Source organism: Apiospora phragmitis, assembly GCF_038363925.1.
Source record: "Apiospora phragmitis strain CBS 135458 chromosome Unknown utg000011l:1.0-3236445.0:1.0-3240683.0, whole genome shotgun sequence".
Lineage (NCBI taxonomy): Eukaryota > Fungi > Ascomycota > Sordariomycetes > Amphisphaeriales > Apiosporaceae > Apiospora > Apiospora phragmitis.
In genome coordinates, this window is record NW_027117411.1 from 203,487 (window position 1) to 224,969 (window position 21,483).

At 53.2% G+C, this 21,483-nt stretch overlaps 9 protein-coding genes across 9 annotated transcripts; 7 read left to right on the forward strand and 2 right to left on the reverse strand.

Annotated features, from left to right (window-relative positions):
- Nucleotides 1–3,885: 3,885 nt before the first annotated feature.
- On the forward strand, nucleotides 3,886–5,026 carry PG994_012860 (glycoside hydrolase family 61 protein; the record flags this gene model as incomplete). Its single annotated transcript, XM_066864269.1, has 4 exons — nucleotides 3,886–4,169; nucleotides 4,237–4,456; nucleotides 4,554–4,944; nucleotides 5,010–5,026. The coding sequence occupies 4 exons, from the start codon at nucleotides 3,886–3,888 to the stop codon at nucleotides 5,024–5,026; spliced, it is 912 nt and encodes a 303-aa protein (XP_066709230.1).
- Nucleotides 5,027–5,786: 760 nt separating this feature from the next.
- On the reverse strand, nucleotides 5,787–7,629 carry PG994_012861 (transcriptional coactivator HFI1/ADA1; the record flags this gene model as incomplete). The annotated part of the gene is made up of 3 exons (XM_066864270.1): nucleotides 5,787–6,974; nucleotides 7,031–7,288; nucleotides 7,537–7,629. The coding sequence occupies 3 exons, from the start codon at nucleotides 7,627–7,629 to the stop codon at nucleotides 5,787–5,789; spliced, it is 1,539 nt and encodes a 512-aa protein (XP_066709231.1).
- Nucleotides 7,630–8,303: 674 nt separating this feature from the next.
- PG994_012862 (uncharacterized protein) lies at nucleotides 8,304–8,777 on the forward strand (the record flags this gene model as incomplete). Its single annotated transcript, XM_066864271.1, has 1 exon — nucleotides 8,304–8,777. The coding sequence occupies one exon, from the start codon at nucleotides 8,304–8,306 to the stop codon at nucleotides 8,775–8,777; it is 474 nt and encodes a 157-aa protein (XP_066709232.1).
- A 915-nt stretch (nucleotides 8,778–9,692) lies between these two features.
- PG994_012863 (uncharacterized protein) lies at nucleotides 9,693–10,112 on the forward strand (the record flags this gene model as incomplete). The annotated part of the gene is made up of 1 exon (XM_066864272.1): nucleotides 9,693–10,112. One exon carries the CDS (start codon nucleotides 9,693–9,695, stop codon nucleotides 10,110–10,112), a length of 420 nt encoding a protein of 139 aa, XP_066709233.1.
- A 69-nt stretch (nucleotides 10,113–10,181) lies between these two features.
- Nucleotides 10,182–10,559, forward strand: PG994_012864 (uncharacterized protein; the record flags this gene model as incomplete). Its single annotated transcript, XM_066864273.1, has 1 exon — nucleotides 10,182–10,559. The coding sequence occupies one exon, from the start codon at nucleotides 10,182–10,184 to the stop codon at nucleotides 10,557–10,559; it is 378 nt and encodes a 125-aa protein (XP_066709234.1).
- A 653-nt stretch (nucleotides 10,560–11,212) lies between these two features.
- On the forward strand, nucleotides 11,213–12,535 carry PG994_012865 (uncharacterized protein; the record flags this gene model as incomplete). The annotated part of the gene is made up of 4 exons (XM_066864274.1): nucleotides 11,213–11,313; nucleotides 11,378–11,456; nucleotides 11,481–11,616; nucleotides 11,667–12,535. The coding sequence occupies 4 exons, from the start codon at nucleotides 11,213–11,215 to the stop codon at nucleotides 12,533–12,535; spliced, it is 1,185 nt and encodes a 394-aa protein (XP_066709235.1).
- Nucleotides 12,536–12,716: 181 nt separating this feature from the next.
- PG994_012866 (uncharacterized protein) lies at nucleotides 12,717–13,259 on the reverse strand (the record flags this gene model as incomplete). Its single annotated transcript, XM_066864275.1, has 1 exon — nucleotides 12,717–13,259. The coding sequence occupies one exon, from the start codon at nucleotides 13,257–13,259 to the stop codon at nucleotides 12,717–12,719; it is 543 nt and encodes a 180-aa protein (XP_066709236.1).
- A 1,167-nt stretch (nucleotides 13,260–14,426) lies between these two features.
- On the forward strand, nucleotides 14,427–15,508 carry PG994_012867 (uncharacterized protein; the record flags this gene model as incomplete). Its single annotated transcript, XM_066864276.1, has 2 exons — nucleotides 14,427–14,570; nucleotides 14,654–15,508. The coding sequence occupies 2 exons, from the start codon at nucleotides 14,427–14,429 to the stop codon at nucleotides 15,506–15,508; spliced, it is 999 nt and encodes a 332-aa protein (XP_066709237.1).
- Nucleotides 15,509–16,609: 1,101 nt separating this feature from the next.
- Nucleotides 16,610–20,908, forward strand: PG994_012868 (uncharacterized protein; the record flags this gene model as incomplete). Its single annotated transcript, XM_066864277.1, has 3 exons — nucleotides 16,610–19,073; nucleotides 19,126–20,120; nucleotides 20,183–20,908. The coding sequence occupies 3 exons, from the start codon at nucleotides 16,610–16,612 to the stop codon at nucleotides 20,906–20,908; spliced, it is 4,185 nt and encodes a 1,394-aa protein (XP_066709238.1).
- Nucleotides 20,909–21,483: the final 575 nt, after the last annotated feature.

The following is a 21,483-nucleotide window of genomic DNA, read 5'->3' on the forward strand; positions in this document are numbered from 1 at the left end:
GCCTCGTCATTATGTCTTCTTCTTTCACGTATTCCGTCTACGCGACTTGGCAATAACTTACTACAGTCGAATTCTGCTTCTCCTGCTAAGTCTAATGTGAATGGATCCAATGTTTTGCCGGCCTCTAATACCCCTAATACACGTTTGCGACATCTTGGCATCCGAAGAAAAATAAAACGCCCCCATACTATCGCATATTGAGAAATGCATAGTTTACTAGCAAACCTCAGTTCAGCTGGCCGCTAGTACATGGTATGAAGCCTTTGCATTTTCTGTAAAGATGCCAGCCAGCTACCCCATTCTCCATTCCTTCCTTCCCTTCCCGCAACGGACACCTTTTCTTTCCAACGAACCCCTGGCCTCGCCTGCACTTTCTGACTTCTGGGCTCCTCCCCTGATCCCGCTGCGGAGACAGAGAGATCCCTGAGATAAGCGCCATGGAGGATGGGCGGCGCCAGGCTGTGCCAGAAGCGACAAGCAAACAAGCTCTAGAATGCCGATTTCCGTGTTTGCTATAGGCATCTACTTTTGTCCTTACATGTACACATACCTGCTGTTGTGCTGAGACACCCGACCGCTTTCAAGATAATGAGTATGGATAATCTCGCCTTCTAGAACCTAGCCAATTCCACCACGAGATTCCCGAATAGTATCACGTGGAATCTAAGCTTAGTAGGTGTTACGGTTACATATACCGAGACCCATGTGTTGTACACATTAGCATTGAGTCGCTTGGCAGCCCGTCTATCTGGAAGGATTGTCTATGTAAAGTAGCGTGCGTGAGCTAAAAGGGTTCCCGCGAAAAGAAAATTCGAACGACTTGCAACAGTATTTTTTAGCGGTTATTGAATGACGATTTCTGTTTTTTGGGGGGGGGTAGCTCGAACCCGTATCTGTAGTAGGTTGGGATAACTCCATTTCGGCCTCTTTTCCGAAATAACCCTGGGCTTAGCCTGACGCACTCTTCGTATTGACATATGAATGAACCAACGCCAAGGTAGAGTCTAATCCCTCCGTCACTCAGACACGGCGCAATTGCTGTCATCAATAAGCCCTAGGTCCAATCCCTCCGCGGTGCAATCCCGTATGCGCACTATGCAGAGGTCCCGAAGCTCCCGAGGATCGTCGCTCCAGACAGAGCATGGAGTCTGGGCAGTATCGGTTGTACGACGATAAGCCGCCACCAGCGGCCGAGACCGAAAGAGATTGTGTAACAGTAGTTACTTAGTTGCCTAAGTACATATACTGTGAACAGCGGCATGGTGCTTTGAGAGCCTTATCCTCCTGCTTGCCAGGTCTGGTTCGATTCACCGACTCATGCCTACATCACGGGCCACCGTCAGCTGACTTTGCCAAGCCCAATTCTTTTTTGCACAACCTCAGGACTCTTGTCTTCAGCTTACTATGCTTGCTTCTCGATAACAGCATCATGTTCGTGCATACCTGCCTATTTTTATATATCGGTAAGTAGACTCGGTAGGTATGGTAATGAGCTTTTTCGAACAGCCCCGCATGATGATGGCTCCGGAGATCCCCCCGCTCTTCCGGGAAGCCGCACGGGACGATGAACCGGCCGCGGCCACACCCACACTAGGTTACCACCCCGGTGCTCTCCGCCGCTCCAAATGGCAACTTACCCCTTTTCATATCGCTTCAACAGAAACACGTGCAGCCCGAAATCCTATGTCCTGGCAATGAATCTTCCGGGCTGTTACGCCTCTGAAGGTCATCCTTGTACCATCTGCTGCTGCTAAAGCTGTGGCATCGCGCCAAACACACATTCGAGGATTGCGTGAAGTTCAGTATGCATGGAATTGTTGTTTTTCAGTATCACAAATGTAATTAAAAATTAAAAATTGGCCAACATAATATATCCTTTCAGATACGCAAACATATAGTAATTCAACGTAATTACCTAAACTTGATTGGAGGGTAACATCCAAGAATTCACCTGGAGGGAAGGATTATGACCAAATTAGTTTTTAGCTATATCCGAATCGTATACCAGTATACTACATTTGATTGGGCATGTACCAAATAAAGACCACAGCGGCTTTGACACTGGGGGAAAATCTTGATTTGGGATCGCCAGTCGGCATATAACATAAGATATTGCCAACGGAGATATCGTTATCATACCCACTTAGGGGTATCTGGACCTCGTTCGCTCCACAAGGCATGGCACATTTCCCAAGAGCACGTCTAGTGTTCAACTCCCTGTGCGGGTAGCCACATATCAACCACTCGTCCTCTTCTGACATGGACTTGACGCATATCCTTTGGTCCCTGAAGAAAATAGATTTGGGAGGATTATGATGGCATGCAGTTTGTAAGCAAATGCTACTTCCCCCCCCCTGCCCCCCCCACCCAAATCGACCCTGATAAGCCGAAGGAAAAGGTTTCCAGATTATAAGCTAGTCACACTGGCGAGTTATTGGCCACCTTCTACAACCACATTGGAGCATGGGTGACCAGAAACCAGCACTGTGAGAATAGCATGCATCGGGCCCTTGGGTCCGTCAAACGATGAGAAGGTACAGGTGTCCGGACAGGGAATCTGGGCTCCATTTATCTATTTGGCGAGCTTATCTGACCTGATATCTACACTGCTGGTCATATGCAGCAAAGAAATTCAGATCTGCACCCGGACTACGCTGGAACGTCCCAGGCCAAGTTATTGTCCTTCTTGGTAACAAACCTTGGTTTCTAGCATTTACTCTAGCCTGGAAACTGTGCGTTTACAGATCGTAGAAAGGAATTAGTAGGTGGCGGTTGGCTTTGTTAATCAAGAGCAGTGATCAAGAAGATCAGAAAGACGCGGCGGCTATGGCATTTATTATTCAAGCTGCTGATGTTGATGAGAACTGAACCAACTCCTCGCACACTTTGTCCAGTCCAGGGTGAAATAAGAGGAAGGAGCAAGGCAGTCAAATGATGTTCCCAGCATCTCCTATCCGCTCGTTGGTCGGTTCTATCACGCTGCGGTCCTGCGATGCGGTTTCTTATACCGACGTTAGTGCCATGTTTATCGGCCCTATACGTAGATACCAGTCGCAGATTCGATAGCTAATAACCCAGACCAACACTTGGCATCCCGGGAGACGATGCCACCACATCGAAGCGGGCGCCGCATGCCTCTCGCACGAGCGTGCAGGATGCCGTATACGTGCGTGCCACTTTTTGCCAAGAAATATGCCCAGCGCCGATGGGGAAGTCTGTATCAGACAGAATGCTCATGGGCAGCGACAGACGAATCACCGATGGCAAATCCCATCGAAACGGCCCAAATCGATGTGTTTTATTTAATCTTTAATATCGAATGAGCCTCCGGGATTGGTGGACAACTGAGCCGCTGATGCCAACCTGGACAGGGGTGGTTTGGCCCACAACTAGGCGGCGGCCCAGAGTCCGTACTTCCCAATCGGGAAGCCCAGACGGGACTGGATTGGGTGAACCCTGAGCCCTTCCGCATCTTTTCTTGCGGAAAGGGGATAGAACTCTGGTGTAGGCGGCCGTTTGTGGGTTTGTGTCCTTGGGATGGAATGGGTTTCGGGCCATAAGCCGAACGCTACCCATCTCTGGTAACGAGAATGCAAGCACGGCGGGATGCGTAGGTAAATAAAAGCGCGTGCGTGATGTGGATCACGGCCCATTTCCTCGATCTGAATGGAGTTGTGTAGCCGTCTGCGGGATATAGGGTGCCTCTCGGCATATTGTTCGATATATAACGACCCTCCCTCGACCGTGTTCAGCAGGTTTACCTCTTCCCTGGTTGTTCGCCCTCTACTGCTCGCTCCCCTACCCGTCAGTCAGTCGTCCATCGACCGTTAATCTCTCTCAGAGACCATAGTTACTTCTTTGTTTGTTGCACTTCCATCAATCAAGATGAAGAGAGTCCTGACCGCCGCGGCGCTCTCGCTGGCCGCCAGCGAGGTGTCGGCCCACTACATCTTCCAGCAGCTCGACATCGGCAGCACCAAGGGGTCCGTCTACCAGTATATCCGCAAGAACAGCAACGGCAACTCGCCCGTGACCGACCTGGCCTCCAACGACCTGCGCTGCAACGTGGGCGCCACGGGTGCCGGCACCGACACCGTCGCCGTCAAGGCGGGCGACTCCTTCACCTTCACCCTGGACACGCCCGTCTACCACCAGGGTCCCACTTCCATGTGAGTTTCCTACAACATGAAAAGAAAAGAAGAAAAGAAAAGAGAGCTGACACGCTTGGGCATCCAGCTACATGTCCAAGGCCCCCGGCTCGGTGGCCGAGTACGACGGCAGCGGCGGCTGGTTCAAGATCAAGGACTGGGGCGCAACCTTCAGCGGCGGCCAGGCGTCGTGGAAGCTCGACGGCTCCTACAGCTTCAACATCCCGACCTGCGTCCCCGACGGCGAGTACCTCCTGCGCATCTCGCAGTTGGGCATTCACAACCCCTGGCCCGCGGGTATCCCTCAGGTAAATGAATACCCTCCTAGCTCTCCATCTCTCTCCATCTCTCGACCGCCCAAGCGACAGCTAAGCTGACTCTGAAATTTCCCTCCTCCTTCCCCAGTTCTACACCAGCTGCGCCCAGATCAAGGTCTCCGGCGGGGGCAGCGCCTCGCCCGGCCCCACCGTCAGCATCCCGGGCGCCTTCAAGGACACGGACCCGGGCTACACGGCCAACATCTACAACGGCCTCACCAGCTACACGGTGCCCGGCCCCTCGGTGTTCACCTGTAGCGGCAGCGGTAGCGGCAGCGGTGGTGGTTCCTCCGACCCGCAGCCCGCCCCCGTGCCCTCGACGACGCTGAAAACCTCCACAGTCGCCTCCGTCCCGACCAGCAACCCCGGCAGCGGCGACGGCTGCTCGGTGGCCAGGTACGGCCAGTGCGGCGGCAGTGGCTTCAGCGGCTGCACCGCCTGCGCGAGTGGCAGCACCTGCTCTGCCACCAACGAGTACTGTAAGTTATGAGGCATCTCCGTCTGCTTCTTCATGCTGTATCACGGCTGACAAGAAATGTGACAGACTCTCAATGCGTTTAAACGGCCAAGGTCCTGTGTTCCTTTCACGGAAGTGAAACACATACTTTCTAGTTCAACTTGAGGGAGGGGGTTAGTGAGTGAAAGCATGGAATGGGCGTATGTTGATGACTTCTTTCGAACGGAGACTGCGAAGCTACATGGTACATAGCAACGGCTCACCAGCAAACAACTGTACATAGATTTACAAATATGACCTGATGCATTGGACGCACGATAAGTACGATGACAAAACAGCAATCCAGTCCCGGTCATTCCATTCATGTATAGGACTGATTGTGACTCGAGAAATGAGGTGACTTTACGACTCGATATGTACAGGTGTCAATTATTGTGCCGGCTTGGAGACGGAACCGCCAGTCACAGATGTTGAGAAGCGACTCGTGACCATGCAGTCGTTGACTTTCCAAAAAGCAGTAGCGTAAAGCAACAGGTGATGCCAAGAATATACAATATTCACCTAGGGAATAGAATTGTCACATAGGTTCAGAGGCAGAGCAACTTGGACTGCCAACCGCTCATTCCGAGTCGTTATGTTCATATATGCATAACTAAGTAGGTATCATCTGCGTGTAGTAAGAGGTACGGTTTGTGCTTGCATCCCGGGGTACGCGCAAGCTTCATAATTATAAATGGATGCGCAAGGCCGTCTTGCTGCATCTTCCTCCTACGTTGGAGGGTTACTCAGGCAGCACTGGGAGTAGCTAGCTCATATTCGAGGCGCATGTGATATCCTCTTCGTCTCCGAACGAGCTCTGTCTAACTAGGCCTTGCCGATCCATCCAGAGTTGATAAAGAAGTCGAAAATCCTGCCGCCCTTCTGCGAGTCCAGCCGGCAGATCTCCTTGACCTGCTTCTTCTTGAGCATGCCGTTGCCCTTGAGTGCCTCCTTGAGAACCTGCTCTTTGATCATCAGGTACGGCTTCGGCTGCAGCCGTGACACCTTGCACAGCTCGGCCTCCTCGGGCGTGAGGAGGTGCAGGTCCGGTGGGTTGTCCTGGCTGAGGTTGAGCGGCTGCACGCCCGAGATGGGCTGCGAGATGAATTTCTGCCGCGTGTTCGCCGCCGGACCGGTGCCGTTGGCAACCACACCGTTCGGGGCGCCGTTAGCGGCAGCATGCCCATTGATGGATGGCTTCGCCTCGAGATTAGTGCCATCCATAGCGTTGTGTGGAGTGGCACCGGTCGTAGCTGGTCGATAAGGCAACTCGGGTGCGATTAGTAAAGCCGCACCACTCGGAGGTTCTGGTTGTGTATTTTGTTTGGATCGCTGGGCGGTTGCCAAGCGCTCGCGGTCCATCGAGCCCATGGGGATTGCTTTTTGAATCCTAGATGCCTTGTCTTGCTCATACTTCTCCCCACTGCGGAGATCACCGATCTTCAGGTTCCGCCATTCTTGTAGTTGGGCTATGGCCTGGCGCAGGTTCAACTCGTCCACCAAGCCCTGGCAGAAACTCTCAAAGTCGTCATGGTTCATCATCCTCGCGAAAGGTTTCGCCTTGTTGAGTATGTCCTTCTCTTCTTTCGTTCGCTTTTTCTCCAGTTTACTATTCTCCCTGTAATCCAGAAGATTATGTTCGAAAACTACCTTCTTCCTATCCACACGCTGCGTCAACCGTGCGTTGTAGATATCCATGACGGTGAGCTTGAGTTCCATCTCTGGTTCCAGTTCACCGGTTCGCGGATTGATACCATCGCCGGGATCGAACTGCATGAGCTGCACCGCCTCTTCAGCTTCATTGGCATGCTCTGTCTCGAACTCCAAGCGACCGGGCATGTAGCCTTGAATCTCGTGACATGAAGGCACACTGGCGGTGGGCTTCGTCTTAGGTGCCATGGCTGGGGCGTTCTTCTGGGCCTCTCTGCGCTCTTCAATCCGCCTCTTCTTGCGGGCCTGGAACTCCTCCCTCGAGATCTCCTGCGCCAGCTCCATGTCGGAGGGGCGACATCGCTTCGGTAGGGGAAGCATGGGGACTCGACATAGGTCTTGATGTAATGGTCACGTACTTCGTCCTTATTCCGGTAGCCGCCAATGTGGTCAGCAATGTCGGCCCAGGAACCCAGCCCGTAGATTTCGCATCCTTCTAAGAGTAGGAGTTCCTCGTCGGCGCCCCATTCTGGATCAAATATTGGTATCGAGTTTTGTTCGATAACCTTGTAGGAATGTGTGGCTGGCTGATGGGAGCCGCTTGAGGCGCCGCTCGAGAAGCATTGTACGCAGAGATCGTATTCATTGCAAGCACTGTGGGCGCATCTTATTCGAACCTGTGATTAGGCATGAGTAAAGAGGATTCATCTTCATCGCAGTAAGATAGAGAAATAAGTGCATCAGAGGGCTGAGTGGAGGAGGGAGTGTCACGGTGGTTTGAGGTAGCAGCGGCCGGTGACCGGCTGACACATCGAACGGGGGAGCCACATTATGCTACCGACAAGGCCGCAGCACCAGTCCGGGACAGGCGGCAACGCGACCAGCAACGAAAAAGGAGACGGGGTAAAACCAGAAAACGACTTACGGTCGAAGTTATGTCTGCCGAACACACATCACAAACGTATTTCACACCTCCTTCACCACCCCTCGTGGCCGTCTTCTTGCGAATAACACCCATCTTGTTTCGTGTAATTTGGTACCACCGAGCTCAAGGCCAGCTTGAGGCCCAGCAGAGTCGAACCGCGACTTAACGACGCACAATGGACGTAGCAGCACTCAATTGATATTGATCGGATAGCGCTCGATTCGGCGAGAATATTGATATGGGTTGGCCGATGGATGAGCGACAATATGGTTGTTGTTTTGATGGATAATGGCTGCGATGATGTCGTGCGAGCGCCCTTCTGTCTTGCGCCAGGCTACAATACCAGGGGGTGTTGGTCGTAGTTCATTCATCCAGTCGTCCCAGTAATTGCACCAATCCATTACCAAACCGCAAATGCGACACGCGCTAAAACGAAATGTTGGTTTGACTGGTCCGAGCGCTTGGTTCCCCAGATTTCCAGTCGCATCCACGTGACTCACAGAATTGCTTTGGCGGGGGGCCGCATCGGTCTAAAAATCCCCGAGCAGATATGGAATAATGGAATGGACGGATCTGTAACCTAAAGTTGGGATGTGATAAACTTTGGACTGCAACAACCGTAAGTAGAAATGATAATATCCGGATGCCGGTCATTCTGGTATTCAAACTCAGGTACTCGATAGTACTTGTAGCTGATATGTAAATTTTATTGTCCTCTTGAAGAACAATAAACTACCAGATTCGATTCCCTACATCTGCTGTAAAAAATGGATTTCAAGCGACTCCTCTCCGAGAGCCTCAACAAGCCCTCAGTTATCCCGCCGGGCTATATTCTAGGCTCCTGCTTTCTGGGTCTGGGCATAATGGGGCTTGTTTCGCCGGCGCAGGCCGAGATCGCGTTTCCGGTTCGGCAAGAGGAGGACGAGAAGGAACCCAGCGACGTACACCCGGCTTCGCGCGGAAGTAGGATCAAGAGCGTCCTCAGAGCGCACCTGTACTCCAAAGCCGGCCGCGACCTGGTTTTCGGCCTCTCGTTTTTCGCATTGCAGTACCAGGGCAACATGCGCGCCATCGTGGCGCTCGAAGGCCTCGTTACGATTGTCGGGTTTGTCGACGGGTTCGCCGTGTGGAAGTACGGCGCCGAGGATGTGCGGCCGCTGGCCTGGAGCTACTGGGTCTGGAGCTCGAGTATCCTCGCGATCGCGGGTGCCAGACTGTATTTCCTACCATCGAGCCAGTAGTAGCGACAACTACTTGTGTGACGTTTGATGTCCATGGGAACAATACAACGGGCAAGAATACTCCCACGACTCAAGTCTGCATGGCAGGAGCAGAAACCAGATTAAATTAGGGACGTCTGGGCTTCATGACTTCTCATAACCGCTGACTCGGCATGTCCTTGAACATTAATCCTACAGAGCCCGGACCCACGACAAGCTACGGGCAATATCGCGCAGGGTTCGCATTTGAAGCACTGTTTTAGTCTGATCGAATATCACCCGATCTACGATCAGTGATGCACAGCAATGCAGAGATTTAGAGAAGATATCACGAACTGTCCAGTCATCTTGAGTTATTGAAGTCACGCATTCAATTGATTGAAATTATTTAGAATACGTGTAGGAAGTCCAACTAGGAGCCTGAAATCGAGATCACGTGGATATCAGAGCAGGGACCAGAGATTCGACACAATCCATTAACTTGTGAAGGAGGCAACCTTCCGAGCAAATCTTACTACGACATACATAAGGTCAACCCGCAAGGCAGATCACGACTTCATTCACTTGAAATACGTGGAGCCCATTAAGTAATCATCGAGAGAACCATTGAATCTCTTCAAAACGATGCAGCAATGGACAAGTCGCTAACCAAACCCCATTATGAGCGATGCGTACGACCAAGAGCACATTGTGCACGACGATGATGTAATCAGAGAGCGCCTCGTGTCTGCGGTGAGGCAGGCCTGAGAGGATGAAAATAATATTCAAACCCCTCAAACCCTTGCTTTAAGCTTGAGCAGGCGCACAAGGGAGTCGAATGACTTCATCAAGCGCCTGCAGGATGATTGTCAGCGGCTGAAATAGGAGAACCTAGACTTACAGGTAGGGTCGCGTCGCTTCACTTGCTTTAGCCGCCTACCAACCGAGATCCGGACGATGATATGGGGACTGGCGGCGATCGAAACTTACACGCCCAAGATCTTTCAGGTCAACATCAAGAGTGTGCTGCGCAGAGACGGAGTTCCCGAAGTTAGCGTACGGTATCCACGACATAATGTTGCGCAAGCATGTCGAGAATCGCGATACCTTTTACACCCGCTCAAGCCTGACGATCATTCCTGGGAGACGATGAGTAAAGAGCGCCGCGTTGTGGTATTGGCCGGGCTGGATTGGGGTTGGAATGAAATAGCGGGATGGTCTTGGTTTAAGAGCGCCCTGGACGGCATCTTCTTCTCCGAGACAATGCTGGATTCGGACCAGGCGATGAGCAAGGAGTCGCTGAAGGCCCTCGAGGCCCTCGTGGGCCCCGTGCGGCGCATCCTCGTGCCTTGGCGGGATGATCCGGCCTGCGATTAGCTGGACTTGGGCTCAGTAAAGCTTTCCAACTTTGGCTGTCTACAGCAACTGCAGAGCTTCGATTTCGTGATGGCGAGGCGCAAGGTCAAGCGCAGTGTGCGCGCACAATGGCCAATCCTGCCCTTCGCCGTGGATGTCGACGATGAAGTCGCTGTGAAGGATGCCCTTGCCGCCCTGGGCAATGATGCGGCGTACCTTAGATGCAATATACGCTACTACCGGGAGCCTGATTTCATCGAGGGCGGCGGGCCTGCCGAATTTTGGGACGGCGGCAACCAAACATTTATACGAGAGTGCTGGTTGCGGACGCAGTACGAGCTAGATCCGCCCAATGGGGATGATACGCCACCGTTTGTTGATCGTGAGCTTGTGAGTTGGGATCACCCTTGGGTGCAGGAACATCTGAAATGCATCCCAGTATTCAAAAGGGTTATTTTGATGGAGTAAACCAACAAGATAACATTGATCGAGACCCAACATTGATCGAGACACAGTATTGATTGAGACCCAGCATTGATCAAGACCGATCTTGGTATACGGAGTAGTCGGTCAGAAATTGACTAAGTGTGGTGATTATGGGTATGGCAGATAGACAGGCACGCAGGCGCTATAGACAATTGGAATATGGCATAATACTTCCCGAAAAGCGTAATGATTTAAAAGCCAAGCTGGTATTCGCAGGGTATTCTGTTGCTGCCTATCTCGTTGCCGGCTATGCCTACATGTAGTTGGTGTTCCTATCGCTGACAGTTAGCCATTGCTCCTAATTATCCCGGAACCGACTAAGACAGCACAACTTGGGTTTACTCTATTATTAGGGCTTACTCTATTAGGTAGGTACATGTCCTTAGGACCTCAGGTATTGATTGTATTGTATAATACATAGGCTGTTGCTTCTGGGAACTGCCCAATTACATCATAGCGATATTCGTGGGGTCTCCTTATGAGTCGCGATATTTGTACATTTCTCACCCCACCATCGCATGTGTTGAAGGATGCCCCGCGTCTATGCGGGCCCCCGGACCTACAAAGACCAGCGTGTTCAAACCCCATGGTTTTACAATCAATCTTCACGTCTCCTCCCTAAGGCCTAGACAAATATGCCGGACAAGATCCTCGACGATATTTCGCATCGGCGATACAACCCGCTAAGGGGTTCATGGCTTCTGGTATCGCCTCATCGGACCAAGCGACCATGGCAGTAAGAACGCAACGCCTCGAGCTATTTTATGGTATTTTTCGCAAGCTGACTATGCAATGCGAAGAGGTCAGCAGGAAGGTCCGAGCACTATTGACCTCCCGGAATACGACCCCAAAGCGAGTACCAGTAACATGCAACTTGCGGTAGCATCTGCTGACCAGTCATAGTGTTACTTGTGCCCCCGCAACTCGCGAGCGTCCGGCGATAACAACCCCGACTACAGTAACACTTTTGTCTTCGTCAACGACTACAGCGCCGTGAAAGAGCAACAGGCCGACTACGAGGCCGAGTCCTCCAAGGATGGTATGACAGCCTGCCCCTGTTCCTCGAGGCTACACGTCTAATCGCCCCAGATCTGTCATCGCTGCTACTACGCGCAGAAGGCGTCAAAGGACGATGCTACGTCTTGACCTTCTCTCCTAAGCACAACGTGACCCTCCCCGACATGTCTGCTGCCGATATTCTTCCCATCATCAAGACCTGGACTCGCATCTATGCGTCGCACCTCGCCCCTACGAACCCTCTCACCGAGGTGGCCGCGAAGTCCGACCTGGGGGAAGCGCCAGCCGAGACCAAGGTCGTCCCACCGAAAGACCAGCTCCGCTACATGCAGATCTTCGAGAACAAGGGCGCCGCCATGGGCTGCTCAAACCCGCACCCGCACTGCCAGGTCTGGACGACCAGCACGCTCCCCGAGGAGCCCGCGGCCGAGGCGGTGCAGATGGCCAAGTACCGCGCCGAGCACGGCGGACGCCACCTGCTGGCCGACTACGTCCAGCTCGAGATGGACAAGCAGGAGCGCGTGGTGTGGCAGAACGACGCCTTCCTGGTCGTGTGCCCCTGGTGGGCCGTCTGGCCCTTCGAGGTCATGATCCTGGCCAAGCGCCACGTCCGCGCGCTCGTCGACCTCACGGCCGCCGAGCGCCTGCAGTTCGCCGAGGCCGTCCAGGAGGTCACGCGCCGCTACGACAACCTCTTCGAGACCAGCTTTCCCTACAGCTCGGGCATCCACCAGGCCCCGCTCGAGGGCACCGCCGAGGAGGTCGAGAACAGTTACTTCCACATGCACTTCTACCCGCCGCTCTTGCGCTCCGCGACCGTCCGGAAGTTCTTGGTCGGGTACGAACTCATGGCGGAGCCGCAGAGGGATATCACGCCCGAGCAGGCCGCGGCCAGACTGAGGGACGACTGCGGTGGCGCGCTGTACCGCAAGAAGATGTGAAGCGAAGCATGAGGAGCCTAGATCGAGTTGAAATTACACATTATTTTACATGGTATATACTTGTGTGCCACTGCACTCACAGGGGGAAGCCTGCTTGACCGCAGTTGATGATCCCGTTCAGTCAACTGATTGTTTATATTTACTCAACCGATCACCCCCTTTATTAATGGGCTATCCCACTTTATGCATCGATGTAGTAGCTCTTCTGCATGACCATCCAGACCGTGCCCGTCGTGGCAAAGAAGAACGGCATCAGTTGCGGACCGCCCATGTAGTACGTCTTGTAGAAGACGTACTCGGTGAGGAAGTGGCCGAGGGCGACGACGTAGGTGGACATGGCCATCATGTAGACGGGCTCGAGGTTGAGATGGTAACTGGCGTAGAGGCGCACGATGGCGGATATGAGGGTGTAGGTGCCGAAGAGGCGGGCGGCCAGGGGCGTGACCTGGTTGATGCTTGCGGTCTTGTCTTTGCCCTTGGCGGCGGCGTCGTAATCGGCCGCGACGGGGATCAGCTTAGAGGTCGAGTCCTCGGGGTCGAAGGCGGTGGTCTTGGGCGGCAGGGCCTTGTTGGGCACGAAGCGGCCGTTGTAGAAGCGGCGCGAGAAGTGCAGCGTCATGTAGTTCTGCAGCGAGTTGCCCACGGCGATCAGGGACAGGGTGAACATGTAGTAGGGCAGGTAGCCCTTGTCGCCCGCGGGCAGGTAGGCGGCGATGGCGTCCATTGTTTGTTGGGATGTCGTTGTTCGACAGACAGACAGACAGCGGAAAGACTTGATCAATTGCCGTGAGGGTTGTAAGGATATAGGTTGATTCGGGGACTTTTTGCGTCGGTTGGTTGCCTAGTTTATGCGATAATCGGAGTTGCAATCAAGTCCGGATCATCATGTTCGGGGACTGGCACCCACTTCGAAGAATCACTTCAGCCCCCATCGCCAGACGATCTTCCGATTATTTCATTAGTCCCCTGGCCTAAGCTTCTTCATCTTGGGCGTGTTATTAGTCCACCGACTCCGTGCCCCACAAGAGACCACCCAGAGGTCCAGAATACGTGGCATACTTCTCTATTGCTCATAGAAAGCCATGTTGGAGGGATAATTAGCGACAGGATTGTTGTTCATTGATAATGAAATAGTTGATGGTGGATATATCAATCAATTGTACATGTAGTTCGTGGTTGGGATACCTAGGTTGTTGATAACGGAATAGTTGACGGCATATGGGATACAGGTAGCTAGCTGGCGGATAGCTTTGTGGTGAGCAATATGACGGCTGGCTTGATGTCGATAATTGTTGAGCCACTATGGAGGACAGTCGAGTTTTGTTTCGTTTCCTTCATTCAGATGCGTCCTTATTTAGTCAGGTTCAGATCGACGCCATTTTGTTCTCGCGAAGGTGCTTTCCAAGTTGGTTCCAGTGCAGTGGTCCTAACCTTGGTCCGTGTTATGGAGTTACAATTCAGTGCCAGCTTCAATGGATAATTCTCAATCCATACCTACCTACATTTAGGGACGCATAACCTATCTACACAGAGACCTATTATTTGCCAGATGGCGTTTGTAATTGAGGGCGAGTTCTGTAGGGCGAAATGGAGGATCTACAAGTCCAGGGGCATAGCAAGAGCTTCGGCCAATGAGACAACAATTTGCCCAGATTTTGCAATAACGCCCCGAAGCTGGGTTGCTCCCGGCACGCGGGGTCCACGTCCACAAACTCAACAAATGGATCCCGGCAACTTTTCCATGTGCCATGTTAAAGTATGTAGACACCACCACCTTGACATTTTCTTGTCGAACTGAAGGGTCCCCTCCACTCATCCGTATCTCGTCCGATAGTCTACATTGGTCGATATAGCGACTCCGTTCTATTAACCGGCGTCGAGTTATCTCAATATGGCCAACACTAACGACATTCTGAGCGCTGTACCGCAGTCGCTACTGCTGGGCTTTGCTGGTATTGGTGCTCTGTATCTGGGCTCCAAGGCGTTGAGCTACCTGCAATTCTTCCTCAATGTTTTTGTCCTCAGTGGTACCAACGTAAGTTGATGCAGCAATACCCAATTGCGATTGTCTATTACGCTCTTCTGAAATTCGTGTCTAACTGCTGTCCTCTCTGGCAGTTGCGCAAGTATGGAAAGAAGGGCACTTGGGCCGTTGTCACCGGCGCCTCGGACGGCCTCGGCAAGGAATTTGCCAGCCAGCTTGCAGCTAAGGGCTTCAACCTCGTCCTCATCTCCCGAACCGAGTCCAAGCTGCAGGACCTCTCCAAGGAGCTCGAGCACAAGTTCACCCACATCCAGACCAAGATCCTGGCCATGGATTTCAGCGCCGATAACGACACCGACTACGAGCGCCTGGCCGAGCTGGTGCGGGATCTCGACGTCGCCATCCTGATCAACAACGTCGGCCAGTCCCACAGCATCCCCACGCCGTTCGTCCTGACCGAGAAGAAAGAGCTGCAGGACATCATCACGATCAACTGCATGGGTACTCTGAAGGTCACCCAGATCGTTGCCCCCGGTATGCAGCAACGCAAGCGCGGCCTCATCCTGACCATGGGCTCGTTTGGTGGCTGGGCACCTACTCCCTACCTGGCTACCTACTCCGGATCCAAGGCCTTCCTCCAGCAGTGGTCTTCTTCTCTGGCGGTCGAGCTTAAGTCCAGCAATGTCGATGTCCAGCTCTGCCTCTCTTACCTCGTTACCACCGCCATGTCCAAGGTCCGCCGCACGAGCGCACTGATTCCTAGCGCCCGTGCCTTTGTTCGCTCTGCCCTGGGCAAGATCGGCACTGGCACCTGGCAGACCATGCCCGATACCTACACGCCTTTCTGGAGCCACGCCTTGATGGGCTGGGCTGCCGAGACATTCCTGGGTACGGGTAGCAGGATCCTCCGGTCCTACAATCTGAAGATGCATGTAGATATTCGCAACCGGGCTTTGAAGAAGGCTGCCCGAGAGGCGAAGAAGCAGTAGAGGACTCTTGGTGTGCTTGTGCTTCTTCCAAGGTCTGATATATCAGGAAAGCAGCCGAGAGACATAGAAACTGGAATGGAATGGGAAGAGGTGGAATGCACCTCGAAAAATAATTAGTATATAATAGGTCCCTATGGCTTAACGACTTATTTTATTGGTCAATTACCTAATCAATCAATCGGTTCATCTATTCAAAACATCCATAGATATTTGTAGCGTGATGTGCAGGTGTACAGTTTGATGCTCAATATCATAATAATCCCAACTATTGTTACTTGTTCAAGCTTGCAGGTGTCATTCCAGTAGGTCCTGCCTAGCCAGCTAGGTAGCCAGGAACACCCAGATAAAGCACTAAAATAGCTGGATTACCTCTTTCACAAACAAATGAACAGCTGTCGCCGTAGCGCATAAACGACTTATTCAAGAGCCAGTGTAGGCAATCATACAGACTGCAGGTGAACTGTACCTAGGTGCATGTGTTTATGTACATGTAGGCAACCTAGATACTGCTAGGTCCGGCTTAGCGCGTATTTGTCGCGAGAAGCAGCTGGGAGCTTTGTCCGCAGGGCTTTTCTATTGGCACGCAGGAGCGCGCCCAAGCTTTCGAGAGCTCCAGTCGATCGCCCTAAAAATTTCCAGCCTTCTCATAAAAGTAAGGTACGAATGAAAGCGCGACACGGGCCCAGGCAAAGGAAGGCAGAGAAAGAATTGAGTGATGCTTCGGCCAAGTCCACATAAACATCGTCACGATTCGCAAGCATCTACATTGCAACACGTTTGCATTCTGCTTTAAGCAACAGGACCATCTCAAAGGGCCGCCGGCATTTCGACACCGATTCCTTGATCTGCCAGCACTTGTCCGTCTGCACGCGCACGCACTCCTTATCTCGACGCTTGTAGAGAGCTTCATCGATTGCCATTGATGCCCTGGTAGTTTGTCGCCGAACCTGGTGCCTCGCCGGCTTCAAGTGGCATTGACTACACCTTTCGTTTTGTCTGCAGGCCGCTGCAGATGAGTGGCTATTGTCCTTTAAATACCCATCGTCTCCATCCCCCTCTTCGAAGCCCGCCATCGAGCGACCTCGGAACACTCTCTTCAACATGCAAGCAACACCAATGCGCCCCGTGCCGGGCGCTTTCATGCATACGCCGGCACTGGCCCGAAAATTTGCTGCCCAAAATGACCCAGTTCGAAGACGTCTCTTCGGCGACGAATCCGCTGGCCAAAGTTTCGACGCGCCCGTACAGCAAGATCTCGGTCCCCAAGGACTGGGTGACCCGATACAAAGTGGACGACCTCTCCCGCCCATTGCCAATGGAGGAGCCCAGATCGCGGCGCCGCGTCCACCTCAGTCTCCTCTATCCAAAGCTGCGACCTACATCAACAGCGCGCTCTCGCAGGACGAAGCTTACCCCGAGCTCGACGCCTACTGCCGACAAGTCTCCTCCGAATATGATATGCCCAGTTTCGACTCGGCGTGGGCACCCTTTGCCGAGTCCCAAGTCTACGAGATCCCCCAGCGCGTCTTTGAGCAATACAATACGGCCGAGGTTTCGACCATGATGGGCCTTTTCGGTGAGCTCAATTACGCGTGGGTTACCGTCGACAACAGTCTTTACTTATGGGACTACACGCACCCTAACCCCGAGCTTATCGGCTACGAGGATAACCCACACAGCATCACGGCAGTCAAGCTGGTGGCCCCCAAGCCTGGTGTGTTTGTGAAAGAAATCAACTACATGCTGGTAGTGTCAACTGTGCAAGAGATGTTTCTTCTTGGTGTGGCAGCCGACATTCAACCAAACGGAGCCAGCAGTGTCACCTTGTACCAGACGAAGATGACGCTGCCGCTTCGAGGCACTGAAGCTCGCGTTATTGCCGCGGCTGCCAACGGTCGCATCTTCTACTCGGGCCAGTCAGAACCCGATATTTACGAACTTTACTACCAGCAGGAGGAGAAATGGTTCTCCAGTAGGACTGGCAAGATCAACCACTCCTCGCCCGGGTGGACATCAGTCGTGCCTCGTCCTCCGTCGGTCATCTGGGGCAGCAAATCACAGGAGTACATCGTTGATATAGTAATCGACGACACCAGGAATCTGCTGTACTCCCTCTCCAGCAGCTCAACTATTCGTACTTACCACATGGAGGGGGCAGACAGGCTCAACAAAGTCATTGAGAAGACCAAGAACGACTGCCTTCGCGACGTATCTCATATGCTTACCAGCCACTCGCCCTTGCTAAGCGATCGCATGGACATCATCGCCATCTCCCCTATCACATCTACCGAGGACGCCAAGGTTCATCTCATGGCCGTCACTAATACAGGCTGCCGCCTTTACCTCAGCGCTACACGTAATACCTACGTTACCTCCGGTTCCGCTGCTTCAGCTCCCCAAAGCATGCAGCTCCAGTCCATCAAATTCCCTCCGCCTACGCAAAACCCGCAACACCGACAAATGCGCCCCCGCGATCCCTACGGCGGGCCTAGCGACTACATCGATATCAGCTCTCGGTCGTTGGCTCTCACTCGCAAGGCCATACGATACGCACCGGGTTATTTCATCGCATTTGTCCATAAGGAAAACATGGGCGAGAACGACGTAGTCTTTGCGTCGGCTCCGGATACGGGGCGTATAAAGAACACTAGTCACATACAGAACCTGAGGAACTACGAACAAGCCAATTGGATCGAGATCAACAGCAAGGCCGAAGACATTGGTCTGATCAGCAAGCCGTTTGGCGCGACAAAACAGCCCATGGGATTTGGGAACGAGTTGGCTGTCCAGTTCGATAGCCCCACCAGCGAGTTCGCGATTCTGACCAACACGGGCGTAATAGTTATACGCCGGAGGAGGCTGGTTGACATCTTTTCTGCATCCATCAGGACGACCGTGGGCGATGAGGGACTCAAGGAACAATTTAACAAGTTCCAGAATCTATATGGCCGTGTCGAGTCCGTTACGGCGGCTTTAGCGGTAGCTTGTGGCCAGGGCTCAGCTGACCAGCGAATGGGTGCTGGGCGAAGTGCTATTGACCAGGCTATCGAGGATCGTGCGAGACAGGCGTTTGTTAACTTTGGTGGCAACCCCATGCTTCCTGAGCAGGACGGTCAGGCACCTACGGTGGAATCTGTCCGACCCTCGTCCCGGCACGCTGCTCTCAGCCTGTACCTGAGCCGCCTTATTCGATCGCTCTGGAGAGCTCCAGTTATCCGCCTTGGAACAGATGCGGCCGGTGCTCTTGCCATCAAATCGACAATTCCCAATACTAAGCTGGCTACCGTTCAGGAGCACTTGGAGCGCCTCAGGTCATTCCTTGATGCTAACAGGGGCCTTATTCAAGGTTTTTCTGGGCCCTCCGACTTGGCGCGGGCTGGCAGCAAGGCAGAGGAGGTCGCTTTCCAGGGAGAGCACCAAGCTATGCATGCTCTGCAGATCCTGATGGCAAGCATTTCCGAAGGAATCTCCTTTGTTCTTATGCTGTTCGACGAGCGCGTTACGGACATATATACCCGCCTTGATGAGGCCTCCCGCCAGCAACTCCGCGAGCTTACTTTCGAGCGTCTCTTTTTCTCAAACATCTGGAAAGGATCTCGCAAAGGTGCTGGTGAAAGCTATCGTGAATCGCAACATCGAGAGTGGAGCTAACGTGGAGACGGTAGCCGATGCTTTGCGGCGGCGTTGTGGCAGCTTCTGTAGCCCAGATGATGTCGTCATCTTCCGCGCGCAGGAGCAGCTGAAGCGCGCGTCGGACGCAGCGCTGAACCCGAACAGTTCACGCACCCTTCTCGCCGAGAGTTTGAGGCTGTTCCAGAAGGTCGCAGGCAGTCTTGGCCAGGCGAATCTCGATAACATCGTAAATCAGTATATTGACCTGAGATACTTCGCCGGCGCCATTCAACTCTGTCTGACTGTTGCCCAAGAAAAAGACCGTGGAAACACTGCTTTGTCTTGGTTCAATGACAACAAGCCTGCCAATGATCCGAGAGAAAGGGCGTTCCTGGAGCGCAAAAGCTGCTACGAGCTTATCCAGCATGTTCTTCAGAACCTGGACGCCGCCTCAAGCAGGGAACCCGAGATGATAGATGGCAAGAGGACACTAATCGCCACCAAACGAGACGAGGCTTACGAGGTGGTGAATGGTGCGCCGGACGAGGTGTTCCATTTCGACTTGTACGACTGGTATGTGCAGCAAGGATGGACCGAGCGCCTGCTCAATGTTGAGTCGCCGCACGTCGTCACGTTTCTGCAACGCCTGGCCGTTAGTGAGTTCCGCCACGCGGAGCTGCTGTGCCGGTACTACACAGCACGGGCCCGGTACTTCGAGGCCGCCAAAGTACAAGCCGACCTGGCGCAATCCGACTTCCCGATCTCCATCAAGGACCGGCTCAATCTGCTCAGCCTGGCGAAGACCAATGCTAGTGTCATGACCCCTGGTATTAGCCGGCAAGATATGCAGATGCTTCACCACACGGTGACTGAGCTGCTTGAAGTGGCTCATATTCAAGACACGTTACTTGAGCGCCTCCAAACCGACCCGCGCATACCTGCCGAGAAGATCCCCGAGATTACCGAGCAGCTGGACGGCCCTATTCAAGGCTTGTCTGAAGTAAGTTGATGTTCATCAATTGATCGTCCACGTTTCCACCGATACTGACTGGTCTCTTACAGCTTTTTAATGATTATGCCGACCAGGCGGAATATCACGACCTGGCGTTACTGATTTTTCACGCTGCTGACTTCCGCAATGCCACTACCATCTTGCAGACGTGGGGTGCCCTGATTGAGCGGACGCACAACGAGGTCGCAACTCAGTGGGAGGACTTCCACGTGGCGCGCAACGCTAGAGGCGCAATGCCCGACCCGCCACCACAACCGTACGAGAAGATCATTGGTGTCATCCGCGAAGTCTGCCACCGCGCTTCCAACGATTCGTTCATCTTCCCCGTACCTCAGCTTCTCCCCGATCTGTGCCGCTACGCCGTGGATAATGCACAGGATGGCCGCATGAATGCGGATCCCAATTGGCCCATCATGGTTTTCCTTGGGCTCGGAGTTAGTCACGACCTGGTAACACGCTGCCTAGAGCGGATGTTCGAGTCGCAGGAGATCCCCTTCCGAGGAGCTATGCTTTCCCGGGTGGTGGAGTGGATTGTGTATTCGTTGCGCGTGTGGATGAGGGAGCTGGCCCGCACTGGCCGGCCGGAACAGAGTCTGCCGGACTGGGTGGCTGTTTTGGTATCTGAATGTGATGTCTGGATCCGGACCGCTCGAGGCAACAACGAAGGCGGTATGGAGATGCCCGAGCTTATGCGACAAGTCCGTGACCTGAAGAGATCGATAGATGGAGCGGTTGGTCTCGGTGGCAGCTTCCGAGGCAGCATGGGCTTCCTGTGATGCCGATAAGAAAGGGCTCCCAGAGAGTGTTGGCAACAGGCGGAAATCAGCATACCAGGGCTAGAAAGTGGCCGCGCCTGGGGATGAAGAATCGTAGGATATAGCTTCCGACCAGTACGCTGTCGAAGCAGACTCGGAAATGTGCTCTGGCATCTGATGAAGACGAGATGTCGGGCATTTTCCCGCAGAGGAGGAATAAGAAGGGCGCATAGAGAGATGTAGTTTTATCATTCTGACGCAATGTAGGCTTCCCGAGACGGTGTATGTTTGCGAGAAAAGAAAGAGCGAGATGGGCATAAGAACCGGTGCTTCAGGCGTTTTTCATCGAGAGGGCGGCGGCGCATGGGAGGCACGATTAATAATGCATGTGGCCTATATATCAAAGTATGCCTGTCTGCCTTGCTTCGTTTGTGTCGTGGTCTGTCTGTAATGCATTGTATGACAGCAGTGAGTGAGTGCTTGCCCCTGCCATCCGTCTGTGGAATGCTCCTCCGGTGCTTGGCCGTATTCGTTATGCGTCTGGCGCCCCTTTCGCTTTGGGCATGTGAAGTGCCAACAGTCTGGAACTCGACCTC